This window comes from Arvicola amphibius, chromosome 9 (genome assembly GCF_903992535.2).
Source record: "Arvicola amphibius chromosome 9, mArvAmp1.2, whole genome shotgun sequence".
Taxonomy (NCBI): domain Eukaryota; kingdom Metazoa; phylum Chordata; class Mammalia; order Rodentia; family Cricetidae; genus Arvicola; species Arvicola amphibius.
In genome coordinates, this window is record NC_052055.2 from 37,406,320 (window position 1) to 37,432,129 (window position 25,810).

Consider the following 25,810-nt stretch of genomic DNA (forward strand, 5'->3'; position numbering starts at 1 on the left):
CTAGTCTAGCCCACGGGTCACCTGGAACCACATCTAGATGGCTAGTGTCTGAGGGCAGTGGGCAACTGTCTGGTCTCCGCTGGTCTCTAACTGGCAGGGTGAGAGAGCTGGGAGCATGGAGCCAGGGCCGTGGGCAGTAATTGCTCCCACTCACAGGCACAAGCTAGGAGATCCCTTTGAGCGCTGTTCTGGAGAAGGAGATGGGTAGCCCCCATGGTGTTCAAGTTCATAAGGGGAACAGGACATGCCATGCCCCACAGCTGCTCCAAGGAACAGTCCTGGGGCCTGCCAACTTCTCAGCACCAGCTGGGAGAAAGTGGACCAAACCTGGAGTCCCCTGGTAGCCTGGGTGGCCTCCACTTAGGGTTGGGTGCATTTGCAGCTGGAGACAGACACTCAGCAAGGCCCAGCAACTCTGACACTCCATGGGGCTGGGCCTTTCGTTGACAGCCCAGTCCACTTAAGTGTCGTCCTCATCTCCTGGACCTTGGTTTTCCCCTCTCAGAACTGGAGACACCATTTTTATCTTTTTATCTGCCCCCTTCTCAGGTCTCTCTCTCTCTCTCTCTCTCTCTCTCTCTCTCTCTCTCTCTCTCTCTCCTTGCAGCAGGGTCTCATGTAGACCAACCTGATCTTGAATTCACCATGTAGCTAAGGATGCCCTTGAACTTCTGGTCCTCCAGTTCTATGACCTGAGCACCAGGATTACCACCATGACCCATGGGGCTTGAATCTCGAGTTTTCTTTCACACGTGCTTAGCAAGCACACTATAGCCACTGCACTACATACCCAGCCGAGACTATCCTTTCTAAGCTGAACACCAGACTTACACAGATAGTCCAGCGTCGCTCAAGCATGAGGCAGGAGCAGAGGATGGGGGCAAGGGGCCCCGAGTGTCATGACCTGCACTGCCCATGTGCCAGGAGCCTGACGTCATTACTCAGGTGTGCTGGTAAGCAGGGAACAACCATGGGAGCCACAGGGGAAGATGATGTGGGAGGTGACAGGAGGGAGGCTAGTCTTACAAGGCTGTGAACTAATCACTATGCACTTGACTTTCAAGTGTAGGTTCAGTTCAAGGGAGTGGCGCCCAGGTTTGCCTGAAGAACTTGGAAGAATTTCTCCAGGGAGAGGACTACCCTACACAGGCCAGACAGGGAATAGGGCAAGGGATGAGGAGAGCAGATGAGTCCTGGATAGGCCCTAAGGGAAACACCAGAGTCTAAAATAAATCCTTGGGATCCCACATCTGATATGGACACCTCTTGCTCCAAGAGGCATCACCTGCTTGTAATATTGCCATTCTGAGACCCCTCCCCAGGTCATACTACATGAACTGCAGGGGCAAGGCCACTTACTGCGGTGGCTGGGCTCCTTGGCATGGGGCCCAGGCTTAGCAGGGGCCTGTGTCCCCGGGCCCATGGCCTGGCGCCGGTTCTGCAGGGCCTGGTAGAGGCCCAAGGCACGGCGCTTGGCCTTGCGAAGAATGTGACAGACATATTGGAAGATCTCCTCATAGCAATCGCCAGGCTCGGCGTAACTGGCCACCGTGCTGGAGGACAGGTAGCGCTGGCGCTGCTCCAGCATCAGCCGGTGCTCCCGTTGCTTGGTCTCCGAGAACTGGGTCGCTATGACAACGAGGCACAGGTTGATCATGAAGAAGGAGCCCACCTGTGACCAACAGGAGGAAAGGACAGGAACAGGGGACAGAGGGAACAGTGGGGCCAAGGAAGTAAAGAGAGGAGTAGAGCCAGCAAGAGGACACAGGATAAAAGGACAGAGATAGAGAATGGGTTAGCAAGAGCAGGAGACAGAGAAGGAAACCAGAGACAGCAAAAATGAGGAAGGGGAGAGGGAACAGACCAGAGGCACAGAAGAGAGGACAGAATACATAGCAGAGAGACAGCAAGACAGGGTCAGCCAGAGCACAGAGCATCAAAGACAGAAAGGGGGGAAGAATGGGAGGGAGAGGGGAAAGGGGAGAAGAGAGAGAAAAGATAGGAGATGGGGAGAGGAAGACAGAGAGAGGGAGGAAGGGAGAGAGACAGCAGCATGGGGCACATGGAGAAGGCAGAGTTGGGGGTAGAAACAGACAGACAGAGGTTCAGGGAAGATGGAGGGGCCCAGAGAGACAGAAACACACACACAGATGGGACAGGAAAAGATCACTGAGTTCTTGCAGGGGAAGACACAGCCTAGGTGACTTCCCAGGTCAGACTAAGACTACATCCAAGCCCAGGCCCCATTAGGACCAAGGCCTGGCCTCCCTATCCACCCATGTAGGGCAGAGATGCTGAAGCCAAGAGGAAAGACACAATCCTTCAAGTAGCAAAAACTCTTGAGTCCTGCTCACCAGCACGGACTTCGGCTGTTTGCTTGGAGGAGGGAGATAGAACCTGATAGCCCCACTATAGCCCATCTAACTAATTTGGTACTGGCCATCTCTCCTGGTACTCACTAACCCCGAATGAGCACCTCTGGCCTGGCAGGAGAGATGTGGTCTCCAGCCTTCTGGGACATCACCCACAGGTACAGCAGATGGCTGCCCCAGTCACTGGTTTATCCTTCTTTCCTCTCCCCGTTACACACAACTGAAAGAGCTAAAGGCAAAGAGGACTTCCTGGCCCAGAAGACTCTGGAAAACAGACTGCCTCTTAGACAAAAAGATGGCCAGCAGTCCTTGGCTCCATTGTCTTCTCCATAGCATTTCCCAGAGAGGTGCATTGCCACACCTGGACTGGTTAGGGACACAGGAACCAGAGAGATTACACTCTACCCCCTGTATGGTCACCACCTAGCCTTTGCCCAGCAGTGGTTTCCCTGGGTGACTCAGGGAGCCCTTGTTCTCTCTGAAACTGAGCAAAGTGGGGGCAGGACTTTCCTAACCAGAGGAATGCTGGGAGTTGTGAAGATGGAAGACCCCCCCATCAGCCTGCTGATGGTACCCTCTGTCCAGAGACAGGGCACTTGGGACTCAAGGGACCCCAATAACATCAGGGTATATTTACTGATCAGTTACTGGATACCAAGGGTATACAGGATTCCAGCTGTGTCCCAGCTAACCCTCCCCATCACCTGGGTACTAAGAGTCTGTGAGTGGCCTGCCTCAAATCATACCATGAATCAATGGCTTCCTGTGGGAGAGGACAGAGCATCCTGCCTTCCTCCAAGAAGTCACCTGCATCCCTCCAGCCTTTATGGGCATCTTTCTATCATGCTACCTAAGGTTCTATATGTCATTGTCACCTGTCAGCCCTTCCTTCCCAGACTATGAGCTCCTTGGAGTGGGGCAGGGCCTGGATCCCTGCTCTGTCCCTGGAACTCAGCCCATCTCTCCGGGATGTTCTGTTAAAAATGGTTCTGAGTAGCCAGTGAAGCAGAATGAAATCTTGGCCCTTCTTTCTTTCATCTGCGGTTTCTCCTGAGTCCAAGGCCCCAGGATCCCGAGGAAACCCCTGGAGCTACATCACAGCAGGTGTGTCTCTGGTCAGCAGCCAGTCTCTCCAAACGCCTCAGTCAGGGTGTTTTTCATGGGAGCCAAGCTTGCCTTCCCCAACCACCAGTAAGCTGGAGAACTCAGCCTTCATGCTGGGGAGCGAACACAGCTCTCCCAGAGGCCTGGCCTCCGCGGATTATGCTAAGGGAGAAGCCACGGGCAGGAAGGACAAGATGGACATTGGAAAGCAGGGACAGGAAGTGCTAACCTAGAAGGGCACAGAGACCCCTGCCTCCATCACCTGGCCACAGACAGAGCTGCAGAGAATCCAGAGTTCAAAAACTTTCCCAGAGCTCCACCAAGGCCAACCTCCCACCCTATGTCTTGTCCAGGAACAAGGTCCATGCAACCGGTCAAAACATCTTGACTTCCCCAGGAAAAATGGGGACCAGATAGTACCCCTGGATTGCTCCATTTTGGAACTATACCCCTGGCTAAGGCCCTGGAAGAATGTATTCCTGGAGATAGGGGCAGAGAAAGACAAGCAGAATCAATGGGGCAGAAGTTAATGTAGAGAGATGAGAAGCGAAGGCAAGGGGATGTGATGAATGCTCCCAGCCACAGCCCTGAGGAGCCCCTTCAATCACCGGCTGCTTGGCTGCATTTAAAATATTCCCTCCTTGGAGACCGATTGCCTACTCCTCTGGCAGCCTCTCCTGTCTCACCAGGCTCACCTAGCCCAGAGGGCTCCCTGGGACTGCCCACCCCTCTTCTCCCTCCCACCCAGACCTAGTGCTATGGTCCACAGTCCTGAACTTGCCCTGATACTTACTATGATGAGCAGGATGAAGTAGATGAAGTTGTAGAAAGAGTGTGCATCCATCACGTAGTACATGATCTCCACCCAGCCTTCCAGCGTGATCACCTGCAGCCAGCACGAGGAGAGGGCGGAGACTAAGACACTGGGCCCTCCTGTGCACCCCAAGGGCTGGGGTAGGGGGCAGCATGGATACAGAAACCAAGGTTCAAAGAGACACTGGTGTTACAACATCACACTGCCAGGCAGGAGGGGAGCAGGGACTCCCACACGATGGAGAAGCAGAGAACCCTGGACTTAAGCCCACTGACTTTTTCTGTACACTGACAGCAGAGTTCCCAGCGGGCCGAGACGTGGCAGGTCATCTGAATGCCATTCAGAGACAATGAGCCACCTAGGGAGAGACAAGCTAAGCACTGGGGCCTCCCTGACTCAGCCTCAGCTTTGCTTGTGGCAAAGCACTGAGCAGCCTCCACCCTCTGGGCTGACCAACCAAGAGACCCAAAACACAGTGACTGAGCATGAGTTCGGCTGCTGCCCAGCTCTGAATCTCTGATATGACCCTTCCCAGAGCAGAGTGGGAGCCCCCTGCCCTCCTCTCTTCTCCTTCTCCTCTTCCTTCTGAGGACAGCAGAGCCTCACGGCACAGGGGCTGGCATCCCCACTCACGGCACTGCCTTGTTGTCAGGCACCCAAGGGAAGGGGTTTGTTAGCACAGTGCACCCACATAAAGAGTACGTTCAGTATGAATAGGAGAAGACCGAGGCAGAGCCAAGACCCCCCCAATGTCCTGCAGCCCCTGTTTCCTGAACGAACCATGCCTAGTTCCCTCAAGAGACGGAGCTGGTACAGGAGCCACAATGGTCTGCACAATGGCTGCATGGGTGCGATGGCCCCCATGCATCTTCTATGCCAGCCAGTCAGGCTCCGCCCAGGCCTGGCCCCAGTTGCCACCGCTCTTGCAATGACTTCCCTTAGCACGGTGGGCCTTGCTTTGGCTCAGCTCAGCCCTTCCAACAGAGTCATGCCCTGCCTCTGCCCTCTGTGAACAGAACTCCCTGCTCTGACCCCAACCCACTTGGGCATCTGTAAGGAGCAAAGGTTTAGAGGGGAGCCCAAGTGGATAGAAATCTTGATTTGCTATTTAGCCACTGCAGACTCCTTGGCCAACAGGCATGGTTTCCTCCTTCAAACCTTGAGTTTCCTGCCCTCAAAGTGAACAGGATGAAGCTTAGACCACCAGCATGTTGGACAGATCTCAAGTAGTAGATGACCAAGACCAGCTCAAGACTTTACCTGCTGAGTAAGGCTGCCAGCCAGGTCACCCACTGCTGGCTGACCAGTCCTGGGCCTGAATTTTCTCACCTGGAAGATCACAATCCAGGCATAGCCGATGTTGTCAAAGTTGATGGCGCCCTTGTGCGGGTTGGCATTCCCTGTGCGGCAGACGTTGTAGTAGCGGTTCCAGTTGACGCAGAGGCCACTGGCGTTTAGGTCTTGGCGCCCCGCCCCAAAGTCATACACATCATCTTTGGACAGGCAGCATTCTCGGCCCTGCTCCTTCAGTGGGGGAATCTCGTGACAGCCCATGATGCCGTTGTCCCCCGACAGGGAGCAGATAAAGGGCATCTCGTCATCCTCCTCGGGCTGGTAATAAGGGGGTAGAGCCACATCCCCTTGTCTGCCATAGAAAAGAGCAATCAAAGAACGACAGGGGAGAGTCACTGCCAGGTGTACCAGGTAAAGAAAGGCCATGCTGTAGCAAGACTGATATAAGGCCCGATCACCGCTTCCAGGCCCAGGAACAAGCAGAACATGCAGTCCCTTCCTGAGATACTCTTTCTCACTTTTTGTTTGTTTGTTTGTTTTTAGAGACAGGGTTTCTCTGTAACTTTGGAGCCTGTCCTGGAACTCGCTCTGTAGACCAGGCTGGCCTCAGACTCCCAGAGATCCGCCTGTCTCTGCCTCCAGAGTGCTGGGATTAAAGGTGTGCGCCACCACCGCCCGGCCTCCCTCTTCTGTTACAATCACAAAAGTTTCTATGGGTCTATTGTGATCCCTTTCCACGATTCTCTCCTCTGAGGAACCTTCCCCAGAGGATCCTCCCCTCCACAGAGCTAAGTCAAGGCTCCCTGAGCTACACAGTGTCCTGGAACAGATGCCACCCAGCTTCCTGGCTGGCCCAGGCCACTGTGTTTGGAAAGGAAAGAGAAAGAACTCAGTTAGCAGCCACTGCATTTTGCTGACCAGCAGATGACGGAGTGTGTGGCCCTAGACTGGTTTCTTCCATCCCTGGGCATGGATTAACTCATCTATGATACTTGGTCATAAGCTCGGCCCACCACACAATCACAAATGATATCCCATTGTGATCTTAGCTATGGAACCCAGCTAGACGGTTCAAGGAAAAACCATCCAGGCAGGGCTTAAAAGTAAAAAGGTAAGTGGAAACTAGAGGACTCTGAGACAAGTAATGAGCTTAATGTGCTGTTCTATAGGACAGGGGCCTTAGTGGAGACCATAATACCCAGAGACAGAGATGTGTCTTAAGGCAAACACAAAAGTCAACACTCAGGAGGCTGAGGCAGGAGGATTATGAGTTTGGGGTTAGTCTAGGATAAGTGTTAAGTTCATGGTCAGCCTGAACTGAATGACAAGATGCTTTCCTTTCTTGATTGGCTGGTTGCTTGAGACAGGTCTCGTGTAGCCCAGGCTATCCTTGAACTTTCTGTACAGCCAACAATAACTTTAAACTCTAGATCCTGTGACTTCTGCCTCCTGGGTACTGACTTCATAGGTACATGTCAGTACACCTGTTTCGAAATGCTGTGTCAAAAAATATTACTCTAATTTAATTAAAGACAAAAGGGAGGGAATGAAGGCAGGGAGGGAGGGAAGGAGGGAGGGAGGAAGGAGGGAGAAAAAAGCAATCAAGTTTAGGGCAGTGGTGGCGCATGCCTTTAATCTCAGCACTCAGGAGGCAGAGGCAGGAGGATCTATGTAAGTTCAAGGCTGGTTTGGTCAACATAGCAAGTTCCAGGACAGCCAAGGATACAGAGACACCCTGTCTCATAAGACAAAAGTGAAAGCAAAAAACCGAGAGAAAGGACACCAGCATTGCCTCCTCTCCTACAAATGAACACCCCAAGGTTCTGTACCGAATGTGGAAAGCATGGGTGTGAACAGGCACTCACACTGTTGGTGGAGCGCAAACTGCACCACCCCCGCGGAAGGCGATTCATCAACGTCCTTTAACAATCAAAACGTCACAACCAACCCCCCCCCCCCCCCCCCCCCCCCCCCAAAGGCTCACGACCACCTGCTTCCAATACAAACATCACTTTGATCCCATGCAGAAAGGCCGGACCATGCCCCACGTGATTCTGGGAAGGCTGAATACACGTTAAACAAATCAACCTTGACGTCACTGCACCCATCATGCGCCACAAGCAAAATTCTTTGTGATAGAGTAGGCCAGACTGAAAGATGAAGCCAGAAATCTTTTGAGAATGTTTTTTCTGACCTCAGGCTCTGAGATTAGTTCAATACATTAGAAAACTGAAGGGGATTGGGGGCCAAGTTTTTGCTGCTCAAAAACACCATTAGCAGACAGAGTTAAACAGCCGCTCCTTGGGACTCTTACCTATGAGTGTGTTCACTGCGTGAGCAAGTGCACTGCTATTACTTACCTAACTGTCAATCTGGGTCATTTCTGGGTATGGGGCCCTTATGATTCAGAACTACTCTTGTCCACATGCTTGAGTGGGCACAAGTCACCTCTCTCTCTCTCTCTCTCTCTCTCTCTCTCTCTCTCTCTCTCTCTCTCTCTCTCTGTGTGTGTGTGTGTGTGTGTGTGTGTGTGTGTATGTATGTATGTATGTATGTACAAGGGGGTGGTGGTATTTGTTTTTGTAACCAAAGGTGACTGACTTCCTAAGGTCTTTCTGCCAAAGCATCATGAACACAGGAACTGCAGGTGTGAGCTACCACTCCCAGCTAACGCTCAATGGCTGTAATTTTCTTTTTTCCTTGTAGTGCTGAAGGCTGAACCCCGGAGCCTCATTCACGCTAAGAGAATGCTCTGCCAGTAGAGCTACCCCATTGGCCCTATCCAGCAAGCCTTTCTTCTGAGCAAAGCCCCAGGGTACCACCTGGCAAGCCAAGGGTGTGTTTAGCAGTGGGTCTGTCCAGCGTTTCACAATGCATCCTGAAACCACCCTGACGATCCACTGAGAGCTCCCTGAACACAGCAGAACATCCATCGCTTGCTCTGTGTCTGTGGCAATAATGGTCCTTCTCATTTAAACCATCCTGGTGGGGTGCCATGGTACCTCACTGTCATTTCAATTACAACCCCCTTAAGACCTGGAAGGAGAAGGGCCTCTCCAACTACTCATCCGCCACTCCTGCAGCCCCTTGAGAGGGCTCTGGTAAGGTCTTTTGGGCCATTTTTAATTGGATCCTCTTTGCTTTCTTAGCGGTGTATAGTCATTCTTTCTATGTCCTGGATTTGAGTTCTCCGGTAGATGTGTGTATAGCAAAGTTTTTGTTTCAATCAACTCCTGCAAACCTACAGACATCTTAAAGTCACAGTTCTTCAAGGTTTCCAGTTCACTGTGGACATCAACCCCGTGGGAGGTGGTGTCCCTAGCTCTACAAGTGACGGATGGAGAGACTCAGGAGGTCTGGGACTCAGGGGTCAGTGCAGCTAGCATTGAGGGGTGATGAGCTCACCCCTGTCTGGTAGGTGATGACCGCTTGCCATTACTGGAGACCCTCCTGCCAGCCTTCTCCCTGGTGCTCTTCTGCCAGCCCTACTCCATGAATTCAGAAACCCCAGGGCAGCTGTGCCAGAGGCCAGCCTACACCCAGATACCAGTTCAGATGACCAGTCAATAGCATGGACAGCCCAGCCCCGATCCCACACTTGCCCACCCCCAGCCCTCCGTCCTCTGTAGTGTGGCTGAGCCCCTCCCCTGGGGTTCTCAGGGAGCTGCTACTGCCAGCCTTATTTGGTCAAGCACTTGCTTTGCATAAGGACCTGAGTACAGATCCCCACCGCCTTCATATAAACCAGTCGTGGTGATATGTGCCTATAACCCCAGTGCCAGGGAGGTTAGACATGAGGGTCCCAGAGTCTGCGGGCCAGCTCATCCGGCCAAATCAATCGATTCTAGTTTCAGTGAGAGACGCTGTCTCAAAATAAAATAGAATAAGGTGGAGCACAATCAAGGATGACCCCCAAACATTGGCCTCTGGCCTCTATACACATGTACACATGTATGCACTGGCCCATAAACACGTTCCCACAAACCAGCAGATAAGGATAATCTGCTTCCTGCACAGGATGTTGGAAGGAAACCGAACTGGTCCTGCTGAGGACAGTGTCCATCGTGGACCAAGAAACCTGTGAATACCCACTGTCTTTCTCCAAGACCAGATCCGGGCCCACCCTGCCACTCAGTGCTCATTTAGTTAGGGCTGCCATCCATCATCTGTGGCACCAGACTGAGGTGAGCTCACACTCACACACCCAGGATTGCAGGTGCCATTCCAGTGCCTTCCCAATAAATAAATGGTCACACACATGCACATGCATGCACACACGCACCTACACACACACACACACACACACACACACACACACACACGGAACTTCCCAGGCTGGAGGAACACACATGGCGTCATACAATGGCTCACTCCTACTCAGTGCTTCGTGAGGTCAGACACTGTCCTAACGTTCCACATTTTCTAATTTGAGACATTCCCCAAAACAACTCTGCGGTAGAGACACTGAGGTACGAAGTTGCCGAAGCCACATGGCTAGCAGGTGGCAGAAGCAGAATTTGACCCTGAAGTCCCGACTCCATTGCTTCAGTCCCCACCTGCATAGCAGCGGTGGGAGGCTCTGTCACAACCTTGGCCTTGCTCTCTTCCCAAGCCTGAAGTATGGTCAACCTCTACCAGTGAGGCCTGTAAGTCAAGGCCACCTGTCGTGAGAGCATGAGCTCTCAGAGCTCAGGAGAGTCCCCCAGCCTTGCCCTACGGTCCCCTCGCTCCTCTCATATTTGGAGCTCCTCTTCCAGGTGGACCAGCTACACACTGGGCCCCTTTAACACTGAGACCCAGGCACGTCCACAGCTCTGTGCCCCCGTCTTCCCCCATCATAGCCAAAGCAGGGCTGAAGCCACCTCTCAGGGTCTGGACAGGACAAGGAAACAGCCAACCTCCAACCAGCACATAGACTCTCCTGCTGCAAAGCCAAGGAGAACCAGCCTTCTTCCCAGCCCACCACTGTGCAGTATTCACATCCACTCATTCACTCTCCATCCATCCATTCATTCATTCACGATCTCATTTATGCTATCATCTTAATTAGTCCCTCATTCATTCACAGTGAAGAAATTAGGGCTCTGTTCCAGGTCCTGAGAAAACAGTGAGGACCAAAGATTCCTGATCTTGGGGAGAACTAACATCCTAGGGTCCCCCCAAGACCAAGTATGCAACTGCTCCAGAGACTTCCCAAATCCTCAAGCTGACAAATGGGATGGATGTAGGAGAAGATCAGCCAACAAGGAAGTTTAGCAGAGAGTGTGTCCACTGTTTGGGGACGAGAAAGCGATCCTCCAGCAGAAGGTGACATGAAGGCTGAGCATGTCTGTGGCATCACAGGGCCAGTCACAGAATGCTACAAAAAAGATCCACATGGGACAGGAGGGGGCATGGATGTGTTAGCAACACTCAACGCCAAGAGCTCACACGCATGCTACTCTTTGAAGGCCTTCCCTGCTTCCTGCCCCTGACTACCAGTTTCTGCTGAGCGCTCACAGAAGTGGAATAGGCCCTCTTCTACTATCCAAGGGGCCCTCACCCAGCAAGGTGTCCCTTCCCTGGCCTATCCAGGTACCCCACACCATTCCCTACAGCACAGCAATATCCCTACCCAACTTTTACCTCCCATTACATCACATTATACCTAACATTCCAAACCCTGAAAAGGGAGACTGATCCCAACTCAGGCGGTGTCCCTACACCACACTTCCAGAAGAGGCACTCAGCCTTGGCAACCAAACCCTAGCCTGGTGCTCCCCATGGGTGCCCTAGCTGCCAGGGTACATCTGCTAGGTTAAAACAGACATGATTGTTATTTCATTTCAACCTCCCTGGAGCCTGGCACGCAGCAGCAGCCCAATGACTTGTGGAAAACTTTCTTCCAATCACATAGAGCGTGCACATGCACTGGGTAGCCTCATCACTTAGAAAGAAGGGATTCTAAAGACATCGTTTTCAGAAATTAAACCCGTCTTTTAAGCAGATATTGACATTCTGCCTTGAGGGACACCTGGCTCCCACTCTGGACCCAGCAGCAGGATGCGAGCTGATCCTGTGATGGCACACAACACACACACACACACACACACACACACACACACACACACACACACACCTCCCTGGGTTCTGCAACTTTCTATCCTTTTCAATATCCAGACCTCCCTCTCTCTTCCTATCCAGCCTTCTCAAACTGGCCACTCCTATTTTGCTGGCCTGATTCTTAGTTAGCAAATGAGTTAGGAAGAGGTAGGTCAGAGTCAATAGGAGCAGAGCAGGTTGGGGGTGAGGATAGCCAGTAGGGTGCTGGCTAGTTTTTTATATCACCTTGACACAAGCTAGGGTCTTCTGAGAAGAGGGAATCTTAATGAGGAAATATTTCCATTGGACTGGCTTGTCGGCAGATCTGTAGGACATTGTCTACTGATGACTGATGTTGGAGGACTCAGTGTGGAGCCTACCACTCCTGGGCTGGTGGTACTGAATTCTATTAGAAAGCAGGCTGAGCAAGCCATGAGGAGCAAGCCAGTAAGCAGCAGCCCTCCATGGCCTCTGCATCAGCTCCTGCCTGAGGTTCCTACCCTACTTCCTGTCCTGATGATGGACTACGCGCTGTAAGATGAGACAAACCCTTTCCTCTCCCAGATCAGTGTTTGATCACAGCAGTAGGAAGCCTGATCCAAACAGGGCAGGGAACTCACATGGTGAAGTTCTCCTCCAGGAAGCAGCGGTTCCGCAGCAAGCCCGCCCACAGCTGCACACCAATGATGCCGAAGATGAAGAAGACGAAGAAACAGAGCAGGAGCACATTTCCCAGCATGGGCAGCGTGTCGAGCAAGAGGTTCACCAGGATCCGCATGCCTGGGAGAGGAACAGCAGAGAAGGAGGCATCAGAGAAGCCAAGAGAACAGGTCGGAAAGCTGAGGGGTGGCTGGAGGAGAGATTGAGTCTCCTGCTGGGATTACCAGAGAACCTCACTCATGCATATCTACCCCAGCACCCACAAAGCTAGGAAAATGGCTCTGGGCCCTGACGCACTTCCATGAGATCCTGGGTGAAACAGCAGACATTTATGGAGCCCTCTTTCAGGTGATGAGTGCTCTCGTGGGGATGTGCACGAGAGCACATTTAGCACATTTAGAGCACATAGAGAGCCTGTTTAGGCTCTCCTTCAGCCTTCACAGTAACCGCCTGCGGCTGGCAGTAGTGTCTCTGCTTCATACAGGAGGTTCAAAGAACCGGCTGGAGACCCATCACTAAGAAACAGAAAGATGTGAATTCAAACTGTTGCCTAAAACTGAGTCTAGCCCTCTTCCTATGACTAATCCTCTTACCTCTGTTGATGGCTCTTCTTGAAGCACCCTATCAAACACCTATTCATCCGCCATAGCCAGCCCTGTGACATCTCATTCTGCAGAGCTGTCCAGACCTTTTCTCGCCCAACCCACCACTCCCCTGCTCCAGGCAATCTCTGCAGCTCCTAGCCTAGGCTGCCTTGCACAGTTAAGTTTGTACGCTACACAACCCTGAGAGGGCTTATCTGAATCAACATCTAGCCCTAAGGAATATTTATCTGACTGCCTTCCTGTCCTGTCTACTGGGCTGTAAATTCCTGGGGACAGGGTCTGTGCCTAAACGCCTCAGTATTCCCAGAAGCCATCAGGGCCTCACCCGCAAGATAAGCGCCATCAATGTTTGTTGGATGCCTGCTCATGAACAAGACTGGAAAAGAGAGGAAGGTTGGAGGGGGAGGAATAAAGAATGACGACAAGTAGCAGAGCTGGTCCTGTTGGATTGTGATTTACCCCAGTGTGATGCTGAGGTGGTTATTAATGAGGATAATTATCGTGGATTTGCATATCACACTCAGCGTGGAGTAATTTCCAATCAATAATTAATGTCCACCCCCATCTTTCCTCCCCACAAAACTAGGTCAGAGTCCACTCAGGAAAAGCAATGGGACTCCCTGGCAGGCTGCATCATCAAGCTGAGAACAGCTAGGGCCAAGGCTCAGCACCCCATTGCTTTACATCCATCCCCCAACTTGGGAACAAGGGGTACATACTGGGGGAGACCAAAAAAAAAAAAAACAAAACAGGTTACCGCATGCTCCCCAAAATGGGCCAAAGGACTCACGTCAGCCAACTTCAGGCCTTTCTGGGACTGCAATCACTCATCCATGCATGCATGAAGGCATGCATTTATCAAGCAGTAGATTGTCACCGCAATGCTGAGAATTCCCCTCAGAGCTCACAGCCCAGCAGCAGGGGTCAGGGACAGCAGTACTGAGCAAAAGGACCACTGCCAAGGACATGTTTGTAGGGAGGATGAGGTAGGGCTGGGCCCTACAGGATGTGAAGAATCTGCCAGCAGGGCTGAGAGGAAGTATAGCTTGTGAACACGCAGAGCTGTCTGGAGACAGGCCTGGGGTTACTGTCGAGGCGTGGCTAGTCAAAGGCCTGGGCCACTGTCATCAGCAGATCTCTGAGCAGGCACAGCCCTTGAGAGTGGCTCTGGGCTCTGGGAAATGCAGTCCTAGGGTCCAGGCAGAGGCAGCTGGTGCAGAGAAGGCTGGACCAGAACTACCCTGAGGAGGCCGCAGGCTCCCCTCACTCCGCGACTCACTAGCACCACCCCAGCCTGACTACTCCTGGCTGCTCCCAAGGGTGGCCTTTGTTGCTCAATTAATTACATTTCCCTTGTTCTCCAGGATATTGAGATTCTGAGCTGCCGGTTCCGTTCCCGGAAAAGCAGCCCTTTCCCTCCGTTCCCCTCTGCCCAGGGGCCCAGCTTCCCTTCCAGGGTTCTCCAGGGCCTGGGGAGTCCCAGGGCTACAGAGGCAAGGTGTAATTAGGTAATTATGGATTTAGCACAAATTGAATTCATCCATGGCTGCCCAGGGAATTGAGACTACAGGATTAGGAGTCAGGCAAGGCCCTGAGGAGCCTGGATAAGCCTTCTTTTACACAGTCGGTGTAGTAAATAGCCAAGACTGGCAGGACACTGACGCTCTTTCTCCAGTGCCCTAGTGCCAGGCACATGAGAAAGAAGAGGTGGGAAGAGACGAAATCAGAGGCACAAACAGGAGAGCAGAAAGAAATGAAGACGGAGAAGGGGGACCTGGGAAAGAAGACATGGGAAAGGGGATCAGAGGGAAGGGTAGGTGCATGGGACTTCTCTCTCGACTTGCTTTCTCCTCCTCCAGGCAGCCTTCCTGGGTTCTTGCCATACCTGGTCAAAAGTGGCATCCTCTAGCATTGCTGCCCCCTCCCAATCACAATCTCCCTCTCTTAGGTTGGGCTTACTTTGGGCGCCATCAGCCTGGATCAGGAGCCTGGTGGCCCTTGATGAAGACAGGGTGTCAATGGCCCCAAGAGTGTAGCTAAGGACCTGTTCCCCAATCGGTAAGAGTTAGAGGATACAGGACATCTGATGTAGATCATCCCTGGTGGCACCCAGCACAGACCAGACGAAGAGTGGAGTTCTAGTCCCAGCTGGGTATATGCCTCTGGGGCCACAATGGCTGTAGGAGCCTCATTTATAGGCAGGCCAGTCCCATATGTGCACATATATTTGATTTGAGAGCTTGTATATATACATACATACACACATGTACACGCGCGCGCGCACACACACACAGAGGCGCACACATCTACAGCTCAGCCCACAGCCCATTTCAAACGTTCCTATTAGAATGGCTGTGGGTCCACTCCTGGAGGCAGGCCTGGCCCATGCCACTACAGACCCCAGTTTCCTGCTTCCCTCCTGGCCAGCACATACTCAAAAGGGCGTCTCATTCCTCCGGTTCTCTCTGTCCTGGGATACCTGACTTGAACCTGCTCTTCCTCCTTCAAAACGCTTACCACCCTGAATGACTTCTCTAGGTTCAGCCCTCCTCTGCTCTGAATCTAGCTTCGGGATCCAGGCAAGTCTACATGCAAGGCCCACATTCCCCAGTCCTGCCTGGATCTTGCCCAGAGCAACAGCCCCTCAGGGAGACAACAGGGCAAAGAATGAAAGATTAATGGTGGGGGCTGGAGAGATGACTCAGCAGTTAAGGATACTGACTGCTCTTTCAGAAGACCCGGAACCCACACAGCAGGTCAGAACCATCTGAAACTCATGTTCCACGGGATCTGATACCCAGTCTGGCCTTTCTAGGCATCCGGCATACACACAGTGCACAGACAAAAGGCCCATACAGATAAAAGTAAACAGATATTTTAAAAAGAACGATAGGTAAACGGATGTTCCCCCTCCACAGCTACTACACAGGAAGCCTGCCACCACCATACACTGCTCTGGGCCCCATGGACTCATCAGCTTTAAAAAAAAAAAAAAATATCAAACCAGATGAGGTTGGATTGGTAAAAAATATTTGTAATTCCTCTGCTTAGGGTAACTGAGGGGAAGAAGAGTACCTCAAATTTTAGGCTGCCCTGAGCTACAGAGGAAAACCCAATCTCAAAAGTTAATTAACTAAGCCAGGTGGCAGTGGTGCATGCTTTTAATCCCAGCACTCTTGGGAGGCAGAGGCAGGCAGATCTCTGTGAGTTCGAGGCCAGGCTGGTCTACAAGAGCTAGTCCCAGGACAGGCTCCAAAGCTACAGAAAAACCCTGTCAAAAGTTAATTAACTAATTAACTAAAATAAAATAAAATTTTTAAAAAGACAAAGCTCCCTGTGTAATGTTCTGCTCTGTCCCTTTAAGAGACAAGCCACGCCCACTTCCTCCCTGTCCTCCCCCTCCACCTCCCCCACTGGGCTCAGGAGAGAAGGGTCTAGTCCAGGAGTGTGATGTGAGTAGCTTCAGGGTAGATGGTCTAGATGGCATCAAAACTGGTACCATAGTGGCAAATTCCAGGCAGGGAAATGACTACAAGAGCTCCACCCCAACCCTAAGAGATGGAGACCCCGGAGCAGGTCCTCTGCCGCAAGAGAATCTGGAAGGTCCCTTGGTGGCCATGGAAGAGATGGCAAAGGGAGGATCACTTCCTAGCTGGCATCTCCTCTCCAGGCCCAAGGTGCTCCACAGACAGGGGCTGTCAGGCCAGATTAGCTCAGCCACTCTGCCAGGCCAGTTCAAGCAGAAATCACAGGACATGTGCCAGCCTCAGCCAGGGGCACAACCCATTGCTGGGGGGGAGGGACAGAAGAGGGAGAAAGGTGTGCCACGGCTGTGGCCTGGCCCCCAAGGCTGCATACTTTCTGATCTGGCCATGTTGGCCGAGAGCACCGAGCAGCCAGGAGAGGAAGGTGCTGAGCGCAAGGAGAAGCCGTCTGCTGCCCCACCATTGCCAAGCCAACTAATCAGAGGCACAACAGGGGCTAGGAGGCCGGGCCAGGCAGCAGACGGTCGGACTGCCAGTGTCACAATTGCTGGCACCAGCCCGGCCTGGAAGGGGCCTGTGGGTTGAAGGCAGACACCAAGTCACAGAGCACCCTGCCTTCTTCATCCCACAGGCCCCAAGTCCCTCCCCTAGAGCAGTGTGTGCCCACCAACAGTGTCCCAAACAACCCTCATCATTCTGAGGTCCAGTCGCCCTTCCCCTATGAATTTCCTCAAAGCATCTGCAGTGCCTTAGCCCTGACCCTGGACCCTGGCCCAGCACCTGGGGCTCAGGTGTCAGCCAGCAGTGAGGGGTTAGGCATGAATCTTTGCTTTAAGCCTGTCCCTAGCTTGGAGCCTGGTGTAGCAACCCCAGGCAATCGTACTTCAGATGAAGAGCAGTCAAGAGGCCAATACACTGACCGATTCCTACCCAACCTACCCAACCTACCCAACCCTCTTCAGGATTCCTAGAGCACAACTCAGCCCTTGACCCTGAACTGACTGCCCTGGCCCCACCCCGGCATGTCCTATGATCCCTTTGGGCTCCCACCAGACATCTGGCCAAATGTTCTCCACCCTCCTCTTCAAAGAAGACAGCAGGTCTTGGCAGTAGGGCCACTGCCTCATCTCTCTCCCTTCCTACTCCTCCCTCCCACAGGCTTTTGTACCCCAAGAGGAGAGAGTTCATATGGACCAAGGACAGGAAACCTTGGAATCCCAGATGTACCCAGAGATGGTCTGCTCACAGCATCCTTCCTGCCTTCCCTCGAGTCCAAGGAATCACACATTCCAGAGAAAGAAACAAAATGTCCATGTCAGCTCTGACCCACAATTTTTCTTTCTCCCAGACCCTGTCCCAAATAAAACTCCCTAAGTTCTTCCAAAAAGGACCCCTGGGTCTTCCTGTCCCTTCTCAACACAGTCGGCCTGACAGAGATCCATCTGAGACCCTATCTGGATAGGAAGGGCCAAAGCAGCCCTGGATACCAGGGCAGGTATGTTCTCTGTACTTGCTACTGCCTCATGTCAGTCAACAGAGAGCTCAGCACCCCATAAAGTGAGTCTCCCATTCCCCACCTATACATCCCAACATCCTATAATTTATCAGAGGATGGAGTAACAGCCCCGTGAGACTGTGAGGGGCTCAGCCCAACACTTGATGTACTCCAACCATTTATCTTTAAATTCCAGATGTAAGCCACCCCCTCCTGCTATGTTCCTGTCTTTGAATCCGCCAACAAGGGAGTGGAGATAACTGTGCCAGTTTCCATCCTGTCGTTTGGGCAAAGTGGCGTGGTGTGCATGGAGAGCCATGTGAGGAGGTGGGTGACAGCAACAACACAAGTCAGTGTAGGGGGTGATAAGAGGCGAGTTCTCGCCCCTCCCAGCATGCCCCTCCCTGAGCTACCACAGCAGTCCTGGGATGTCGCAGAATCACACTCTGTCTGCAGGAACGCCCGCCCACGTCCTGAGACCTCTGAGTCCCGGATGGACTCTTCTAAGACGAGCCTCTGCTAAGATGTCCCCAAGACCCCCTGGTCCTCATCACAGAAGCTGCCCATCACTTCTGACACCCGACATTCTGCAGGAAGTTCTCCAAGCACCCCGTGCCATTTCAGCCACACAACAAGACAGATGTTGGTAGGATGAACTCGGCTTTCTAGTCGGAGGATTCCAAGACAACGGGGCTAGGGTTTGCTGAACCGGAACCAGGGGCTGACAGTACAGTGGAGAGACCTGCAGCTCAAGTCCCTGCAGCACTGCAGACGTTTCTCTCTCCGCATCCAAGGGCATCTTGAAGCATCTTCTTCATTCTGCTCAGACAGCCCAGGCCAACTCAGAATCCCTTGTGGGGAGGTAAGTTATGACAGAGCCAGCAACTGCCAGCCCAGGTACGGCTCAGGACCCTGGAGGTTGCTCAAAGTCCTCCAAGCAGACTCCCTTGCAACAGCCTCGCTTGGAATGCAACATTGAGCTGCAGCATGGACTGACTCCATGCTCTCTGGTGACTGCCCGAGCTTCTAACTGGAGGTAAAAACAATCTTTCTTTTTGAAAGGACTCAACCAAGGGGGCCCAGGGAAACACTGTGGTTACTGAGGTGAGGCACAGACAGAGGCAGGGCCTCTCTCCTCCACCTTGTCCCCTCCTCTGTCTCCTTACCCATATCTGTCCAGGGCTGGAGCTAAGAAAAAGCTGCAGGGGTGGGCTAAGGGACATACTGAAAGACTCTGTGAGGAGAGCCCTGACTTCTGGGTCCTCTACCAACCCTGTGCAGAGCTGAGAACCATACAGTTAATTCAGCTCTTCTGCTCTGTGCCTGCAGGGAAACTGAGGCCCACATCACAGCAGAGTGGAGAACAGGACTGGCACTCTCTAATCTCCAGTTGAGTCTTTCTGGGAGCATGTTGGGACTCTATTCTCCACTACATTTAGAAAGGTTCTGGTAACCTCCCTCCCTGATTTCCCAATTAATCACTAATCATTTGACTGCCCAGCTCTCTAGCTCTCTAGCTTGCCATCTAGTGGTGAAATAGAGAGCTGCAGGCTACGGCTGAACACATACCAAGGTGGACACAGCTAATGAGTCCAGGCCCCTCCAGGTCACACATTACCTGGTGACTCCTCGTGCAACACATGGCAACCAGGGACAAATAAGGCTTTCCTGCAGAAAGAGGGGCTCAGTTGTTGGACTTCAGGGATCTCCATTTTCTGACCGCCATGCACCCCTGGAGTTTATTTACTTAAGGTGAGTTCAAGCCAGGCGTGGTGGTACACACCTTTGATCCCAGAACTCAGGAGGCAGGGGCAGAAGGAACTCTGTGAATCAAGGACAGCCTGGTCTACTAAGTTCCAGGAAAGCCAGGACTATGTAGAGAAATCCCGTTTCAAAATAAAAACAAAAAGGAAGAGGCAGAGATGAAGGAAAAAGAGAAGGAAGAGGAAAGGGGAAGAGGGGGAGGAGGAGGAGGAGATAGAGGAGAGGGAATGAGGAGAAGGAGAAGGAAGAGGATGAGGAAGAGAGGGGAAAGAGGAGGGGGAAGGAAAGGAAGACAGGGAGAGTTGTTTATCCTGAGGTTCTTTTCCCAGGAACATAGCTGTTTGCTCAGTCTGGTGGTATTTTGGATCCTGGGAGCTCATGCCCTCAGCATCTCCACAATGCTGGACTCTGGGAGAGGTGACTGTCAGCTGAGCAGGCTTCTGAGGGTTCCCGGGGGGGCCATTAGCTGTTAGAAGGTCCCGTGGAAAGACCTACAGCCTCCCTTGGCTATCTGTGCACAGAGCCTTGGTAATTGGAACTTCCAGAAACACAGGAATGTAAGACTGACCCCTGCCCTTCTCCAGAGAACAGGCAAGCTGGTGCTTGGGACATGGAGTAGCCACCTTAGTCCCAAGCCACTTAACAAGCTCTGTACACGACCATCCAGGGTGGCCCAGGTTCCACGGATGCTCCCTTGAGGGACAGACACCGTGACATAACATATACACATTTCCTCCTATGCACACCCATTTACATGCACCCACATGTGTGCATACGTGTTCTCCTGGGAATACATACAGATCTCCATATCCACACACAGAGGTCCAGAAAACATCCAGCAAGAGAAAGATCCACCCCTGTATGTCTATCCTGTCCCTTTGGGCCTTCTCCCAGTCACTAACATTTCTTCACATGGCTGCCCCACCCTTGTCAGATCGCAGGCCTGACAGAGACCACGGCGTGAGATCCTGTACTAATGCCCTTGTGGATGCGAATACCCTGCCACATGCCCCTCGCCTCTGAAGTAACCAGGCCTGTAGGCTCCATGCCAGAAACACAGTGTAGACAAAAGCAGCTACGAGTGCTGTCCCCGGGACAGAAATAGAAACATTGCAGGTGAGGCCAGGAAAGAGGGCCCCTGCTCTGGGATCTCAGTGCTGAGGCCCTCAGTGGTTTAAAGCTAATGCTGATGACTCTCAGACCTGGACTCATGGGTACCTCCTCCCTCCCTCTGCCCTGCCCAGCATTAGCCATTGCTTCTTAGCCACTGGAGCAGCTTCTCAGACCAGCTCACCCCACCTTCCTGCCAGGGCTATGTCTAAAACACCCTCCTGATGACCTCTCCTATCCCCCACATCCTCATCCCCACTCCCTGATATTTATCTGGCTCCTGCAGCAGCCTGTACCTGGGATCCCCAACAGGCAGAGGCTAGTGACTTCTAGACTTTCGCTCTGACCATGCCCCACTCACCTCGCCCGTCTTTCCCACTAGCAGTTCATTCCCAGGTTTCATGGGTCTCAGCTCAGATGCTCTTCCCCATGCTGCATCCTGAGCTTGGCTGGGCCCAAGGCACCACTGTCTGGGCCTTAGCAGCATGGGAGGACACAGAGATATGTTTACTGAGCATGTGCATCTCCCACATGTTTGAGGGGTTCCTTCCACGGTTCTAGGAATGAAATGGCTGAGATCTACCCTGTGTCAGGTTGAGGAGACAGCTCAGTGGGTAAAGTGCTTTCCTCTCAAGCATGAGAACCAGAGTTCCAATCCCCAGGATCCATGGAAAGGTCAGGCTATCCTGACAGCCTGCCTGCAATTCTGGCCCTCAGAAGGCAGAAACAGAGCAAACTGGTGAGCTCTGGGTTCAGTTAAGAAATTGTCTCAAAGAATAAGGTAGAAAGTCATCAAGGAAAATTCTTTGGCATCAACCTCAGGCCTCCACGCATGCAGGCATGCACACACACATACAAATGCACATACATACATACATGTACACTAAGCACACAGACATGAGAGAGGAAGAACAGTTCCTGGCCTTCCCAAACAGATCTGAAAGTCCCAAGTCTACATCCTCCTCCTTCCCTTCCCTATCTTCCCACTCCTAACATAGGGCAGTGGAGGAGGCATCCTACATCTGCTACTTGCTGGCAGAGCATCCTTGATCAGGGAACCAGGTCGTCAAGGCTGTTTCTTCATCCCCCAAATAAGAATAGACCAGATTCCTCTTTGAGTGAGTGTAAGGTTAAAAACATCAAGGGAATACAGACTGGGCAATATAGAGCAGACCCCAGGCAACCTCTCAGTTTAAGTTGGGTTTGGAATGGATGGACAGATATATGAATATGTAGGCGGGTAGATGAATAGGTGAATAGATAACTAGGTGGATAGATGGGAAGTGAGGCAAATGTGTAGACAGGTTTATGTGTGAGCTGATGGATGGATGGATAGATAGATGATAGATAGATAGATAGATAGATAGATAGATAGATAGATAGATAGAATGATAGATAGATACCGATGAGTGGATAGGTGAGTGGATGAGTGGATGGGAGGATGGATGGATGGATGGATGGATGGACGGACGGATGGATGATGGATGGATGGATGGATGAATGGTGGATGGATGGATGGATGGATGGATGGACGGACGGATGGATGATGGATGGATGGATGGATGAATGGTGGATGGATGGATGGATGGATGGATGATGGATGGATGGATGGATGGATGAATGGTGGATGGATGGATGGATGGATGGATGATGGATGGATGGATGGATGGATAATGGATGGATGGATGGATGGACGGACGGATGGATGATGGATGGATGGATGGATGAATGGTGGATGGATGGATGGATGGATGGATGATGGATGGATGGATGGATGGATAATGGATGGATGGATGGATGGACGGACGGATGGATGATGGATGGATGGATGGATGAATGGTGGATGGATGGATGGATGGATGGATGATGGATGGATGGATGGATGGATGGACAAGTGAGTACATGGTTGGGTGAACATATAGAAGGATGAATGTATAGACAGATGAGTGAATGGGTAGCAGTTGGATACATAGGTGAGTGGGGGAAGGTGGATGGATGCATGCACGAACAGGTGAGTAGAGGGGCGAATGGATGAACAGAAGGTGAGTGTATGGATGGATGGGTGGGTGGGTGGGTGTGGGTGGATGGACAGACAAATGTGTGAATGGATAGGAAGGTGGGTGTGCAAATGAGTAGACAATCCTATGGGTAAGTAGGTAACAGATTCAATTTCTAAGCCGGCCTTGACCGGCTTCCCGGTGAAGCACTAAACTCATCCTCCCTCAGGCTAATCACTTTCTTTTCTTACACAAGCCCCCTTTGACAGTCTGTATGAACCACCCCCAAGTAACCTTTTCTCCCAGAACAGTCAGACTTCCCAAGTGCTGAAATCCAAGTTATTTGAGAACTCAGAGACATCAAGTCCCCCTCCCCAGCACTTCTGGGTACCACATGCTGGCCCATGAGTTCAGTGGGAACAAAGTGACATCTGCCCAGCACCGTGAGCATAGATCTGGCCCAGGAAGGAACTGATCTATCTTCTCTGAGAAAATAAATAGGGCAAGCTGGGCAGGCAGTGATGTGTGGGCAGAGAGGTCCAACTCACTGGGTACACGGTTGATGGCTTTGAGGGGCCTCAGGACACGCACGGTGCGGATAGCTGACAGGTTGATGTTCTGAAGGTCCAGAGAGTATTCAACCATCCTATGAAGAAAGGAGAGAATGAGGGACAGTATAGAAAATACTCAGGACCAGGTCCCAGGGTGGGACCACCCAGCCACCCAGATTCCCTAGAACAGTGAGGAAAGGGACCAAGATCCAGCTGTGATGGGTCCCAATCTCCTCTGTAAGCAGGGTTAGCAACAGCAACGCACCTGTCACAGGGATGCTGCAGGTACAGTCAGGAGTGGAAGTGGAAGGAAGAGAGACAGGTCCCCACTATAGAGTCAGCACCATGCCAGGCGGCCCCCCACCCTCTAGACCCTATCCATCTGACCCCTGACTTATGTCAGCCCTCTCTTCCAAAGTGGATGCTTGGCCATCAGATTAAACCTAGAGAGCTGAGGGACCTCAGGTTGGTATCACGTGGAAACTGGGTGTCACCGACATCAATAATAGCTTTATCAAGCCTCCATCATAGATAAGGGCCTACGAGGGACCCACCAAACCGGGAAACAAAGTCCTAGTAAGAAAGCAAGAAGGTAAGAGAGACGAGGCTAGAGCCAAGCATTGCATGGGGCCAGCCTCCTCTCTGCCCCATGTCACACCAGTCAGAGGCATCTGGCGGCACATCTCCAAGACAGGACAGGTATTCTGTATTCTTAGGGTGCTGAGGAGTACTGTACAGGTCGATCACACTTCAGGCCACAGACACTCCTCGGCCAGCCAAAACCTTTCTCAGGCGTCTCTTCTGCCTGCAGGAGCCATCCCCATGTTCTGTGATGAGATCATGCTTGGGCTAGCAGTTCTCCAGCACACAGCGCGGGAACCTCAGAAGCTTTTCCACACTGAGTCCAGAATGCGCCAGACCAATGTCAGTACTATGGACCCAAAATGTCTCAAACCCTGCTGGGCAGAGTGACTCGCACAGAGACAGCCTTGGAGCGTCACACTGCCCTAGACCCCTCTTCAGCCTCCTCCCCACACTGCTCCTCATTCCACTTGCCCTGCAGGGCTTGGCTGGCAGTGGCCTCTTCCAGGGAGCCTTCCCAGATCTCACACAGAGCAGATCTTGAAGACCCACGCAGAGGTCTACAGTCAGTCAGATGTCACCTGCTGAGACACCGCTGTCCTCCCCCTCACTCAAAGATCCCCTCAACAACCGGCCTCAGGTGTCACTCAGTAGAGTCTCCCTCGTCTCACCCTGGCTCCAGCATGGCTGCCGGCTCCACATGTCACCAGTGTGGGTGGGAAATGAAGGCTTTCCTACACACCCAATAAACCTGTCCAACTGTTGTGAGCCACCGCCCCCTCCTGTCGCTTGAGGAGTAATTGAGCGAAAGCTGCCTCACCTGAGATGCCCCAGTCCATCCCCCTGTCCACACCTAGCTCTCTGGCAGGCTCCACTCTGTGCGCATGACCCCCACATGTGCACACCTGAGCTCACCCACACACACACTCACTTATGGACACCCTCGGACACGCGCGCTCCTGCTTTAGCCTAAATTCAGAGAGGGGTGACCTCAAAAACAATGACAGAGATTAGAGTCACAGACAAAAATTTGAGGAGAGGAAGAAGAAGGGAGAAGAAGGGAAGGCCAGCAGAGAGAGTGACGCTGAGACCTGGCCGTGGGAGAGAACGAGAACGGCCCTGAGCAGGCAGTAGGGAGCAGGCCGCGTGAGGATTCCATGCGTGGGTGAGCCAAACTGTCATTTTCATATTGTGTAGAAAGAGCTCTCCCAGCAGCTGGGGGACGCTTGTGACGAAGGCACTGTGGGGGCGGCACATGCTGGCACACACACACGCACACACTCTTGGGTGTTCACCCTGGCATGTTTTTGCTCTGGCACACGAGCACACACACATACACACCCTGGGCAAGGGGGAGACACCCTGCAGCGTTCACCCACTCCATAGACCCTCTTCCCACCGATGCAGGTTCTCTGGATCTGGTCGTGAGGGAGTGCTGTGTACATTTTGCTTGGGGGTGTGGGAGAGAGGATTCCCATGGACTGTGCCCAAAACCCTAGGTGGCACACCTGCCTAGCTCAGGACAGAGGGAACATGGAGCCATTCCTGCCCCTGTGAAACATTTTAAAAAATGCAGGTTTGAGAGGTAGGGGTAGGCAGAAAATCAGGGACTGTCTGAGGGCTGTCTGGGCCCTATCCTGCTGACTCCTTGTATCCATCTGCCTGAGCCCCCTCCCATCCCCAAATTTGAGTGCAGTCACTATTCTGAACCTGCCTCTGTCAACCTTGGAGAAGATCCTGCTCTAGAGCAGCCTCGGCAAAGGAGTCCTCAGGACACCCCCTGCCTGTCCCCAACTCCAGGCCCTATAAGGTCACGTGCTCCACTGTTTCCCATCCAGAGCCCCCAGGGCCACAACCTGGATGATCAGCACTGGGCAAAGCACAGGGCCTGGGATAA

At 52.4% G+C, this 25,810-nt stretch overlaps 1 protein-coding gene across 1 annotated transcript in view; it reads right to left on the reverse strand.

Annotated features, from left to right (window-relative positions):
• Cacna1i (calcium voltage-gated channel subunit alpha1 I) overlaps positions 1 to 25,810 on the reverse strand; it is a 101,274-nt gene that overhangs the window by 39,767 nt on the left and 35,697 nt on the right. Inside the window, exons 4-8 of the mRNA XM_038342051.1 lie at positions 23,329 to 23,426; positions 12,285 to 12,444; positions 5,620 to 5,935; positions 4,270 to 4,362; positions 1,360 to 1,672 (exon numbers count right to left, since the gene is read on the reverse strand). Coding sequence (XP_038197979.1) covers positions 1,360 to 1,672; positions 4,270 to 4,362; positions 5,620 to 5,935; positions 12,285 to 12,444; positions 23,329 to 23,426 — 980 coding nt within the window. The remainder of the gene's footprint in view (positions 1 to 1,359; positions 1,673 to 4,269; positions 4,363 to 5,619; positions 5,936 to 12,284; positions 12,445 to 23,328; positions 23,427 to 25,810) is intronic.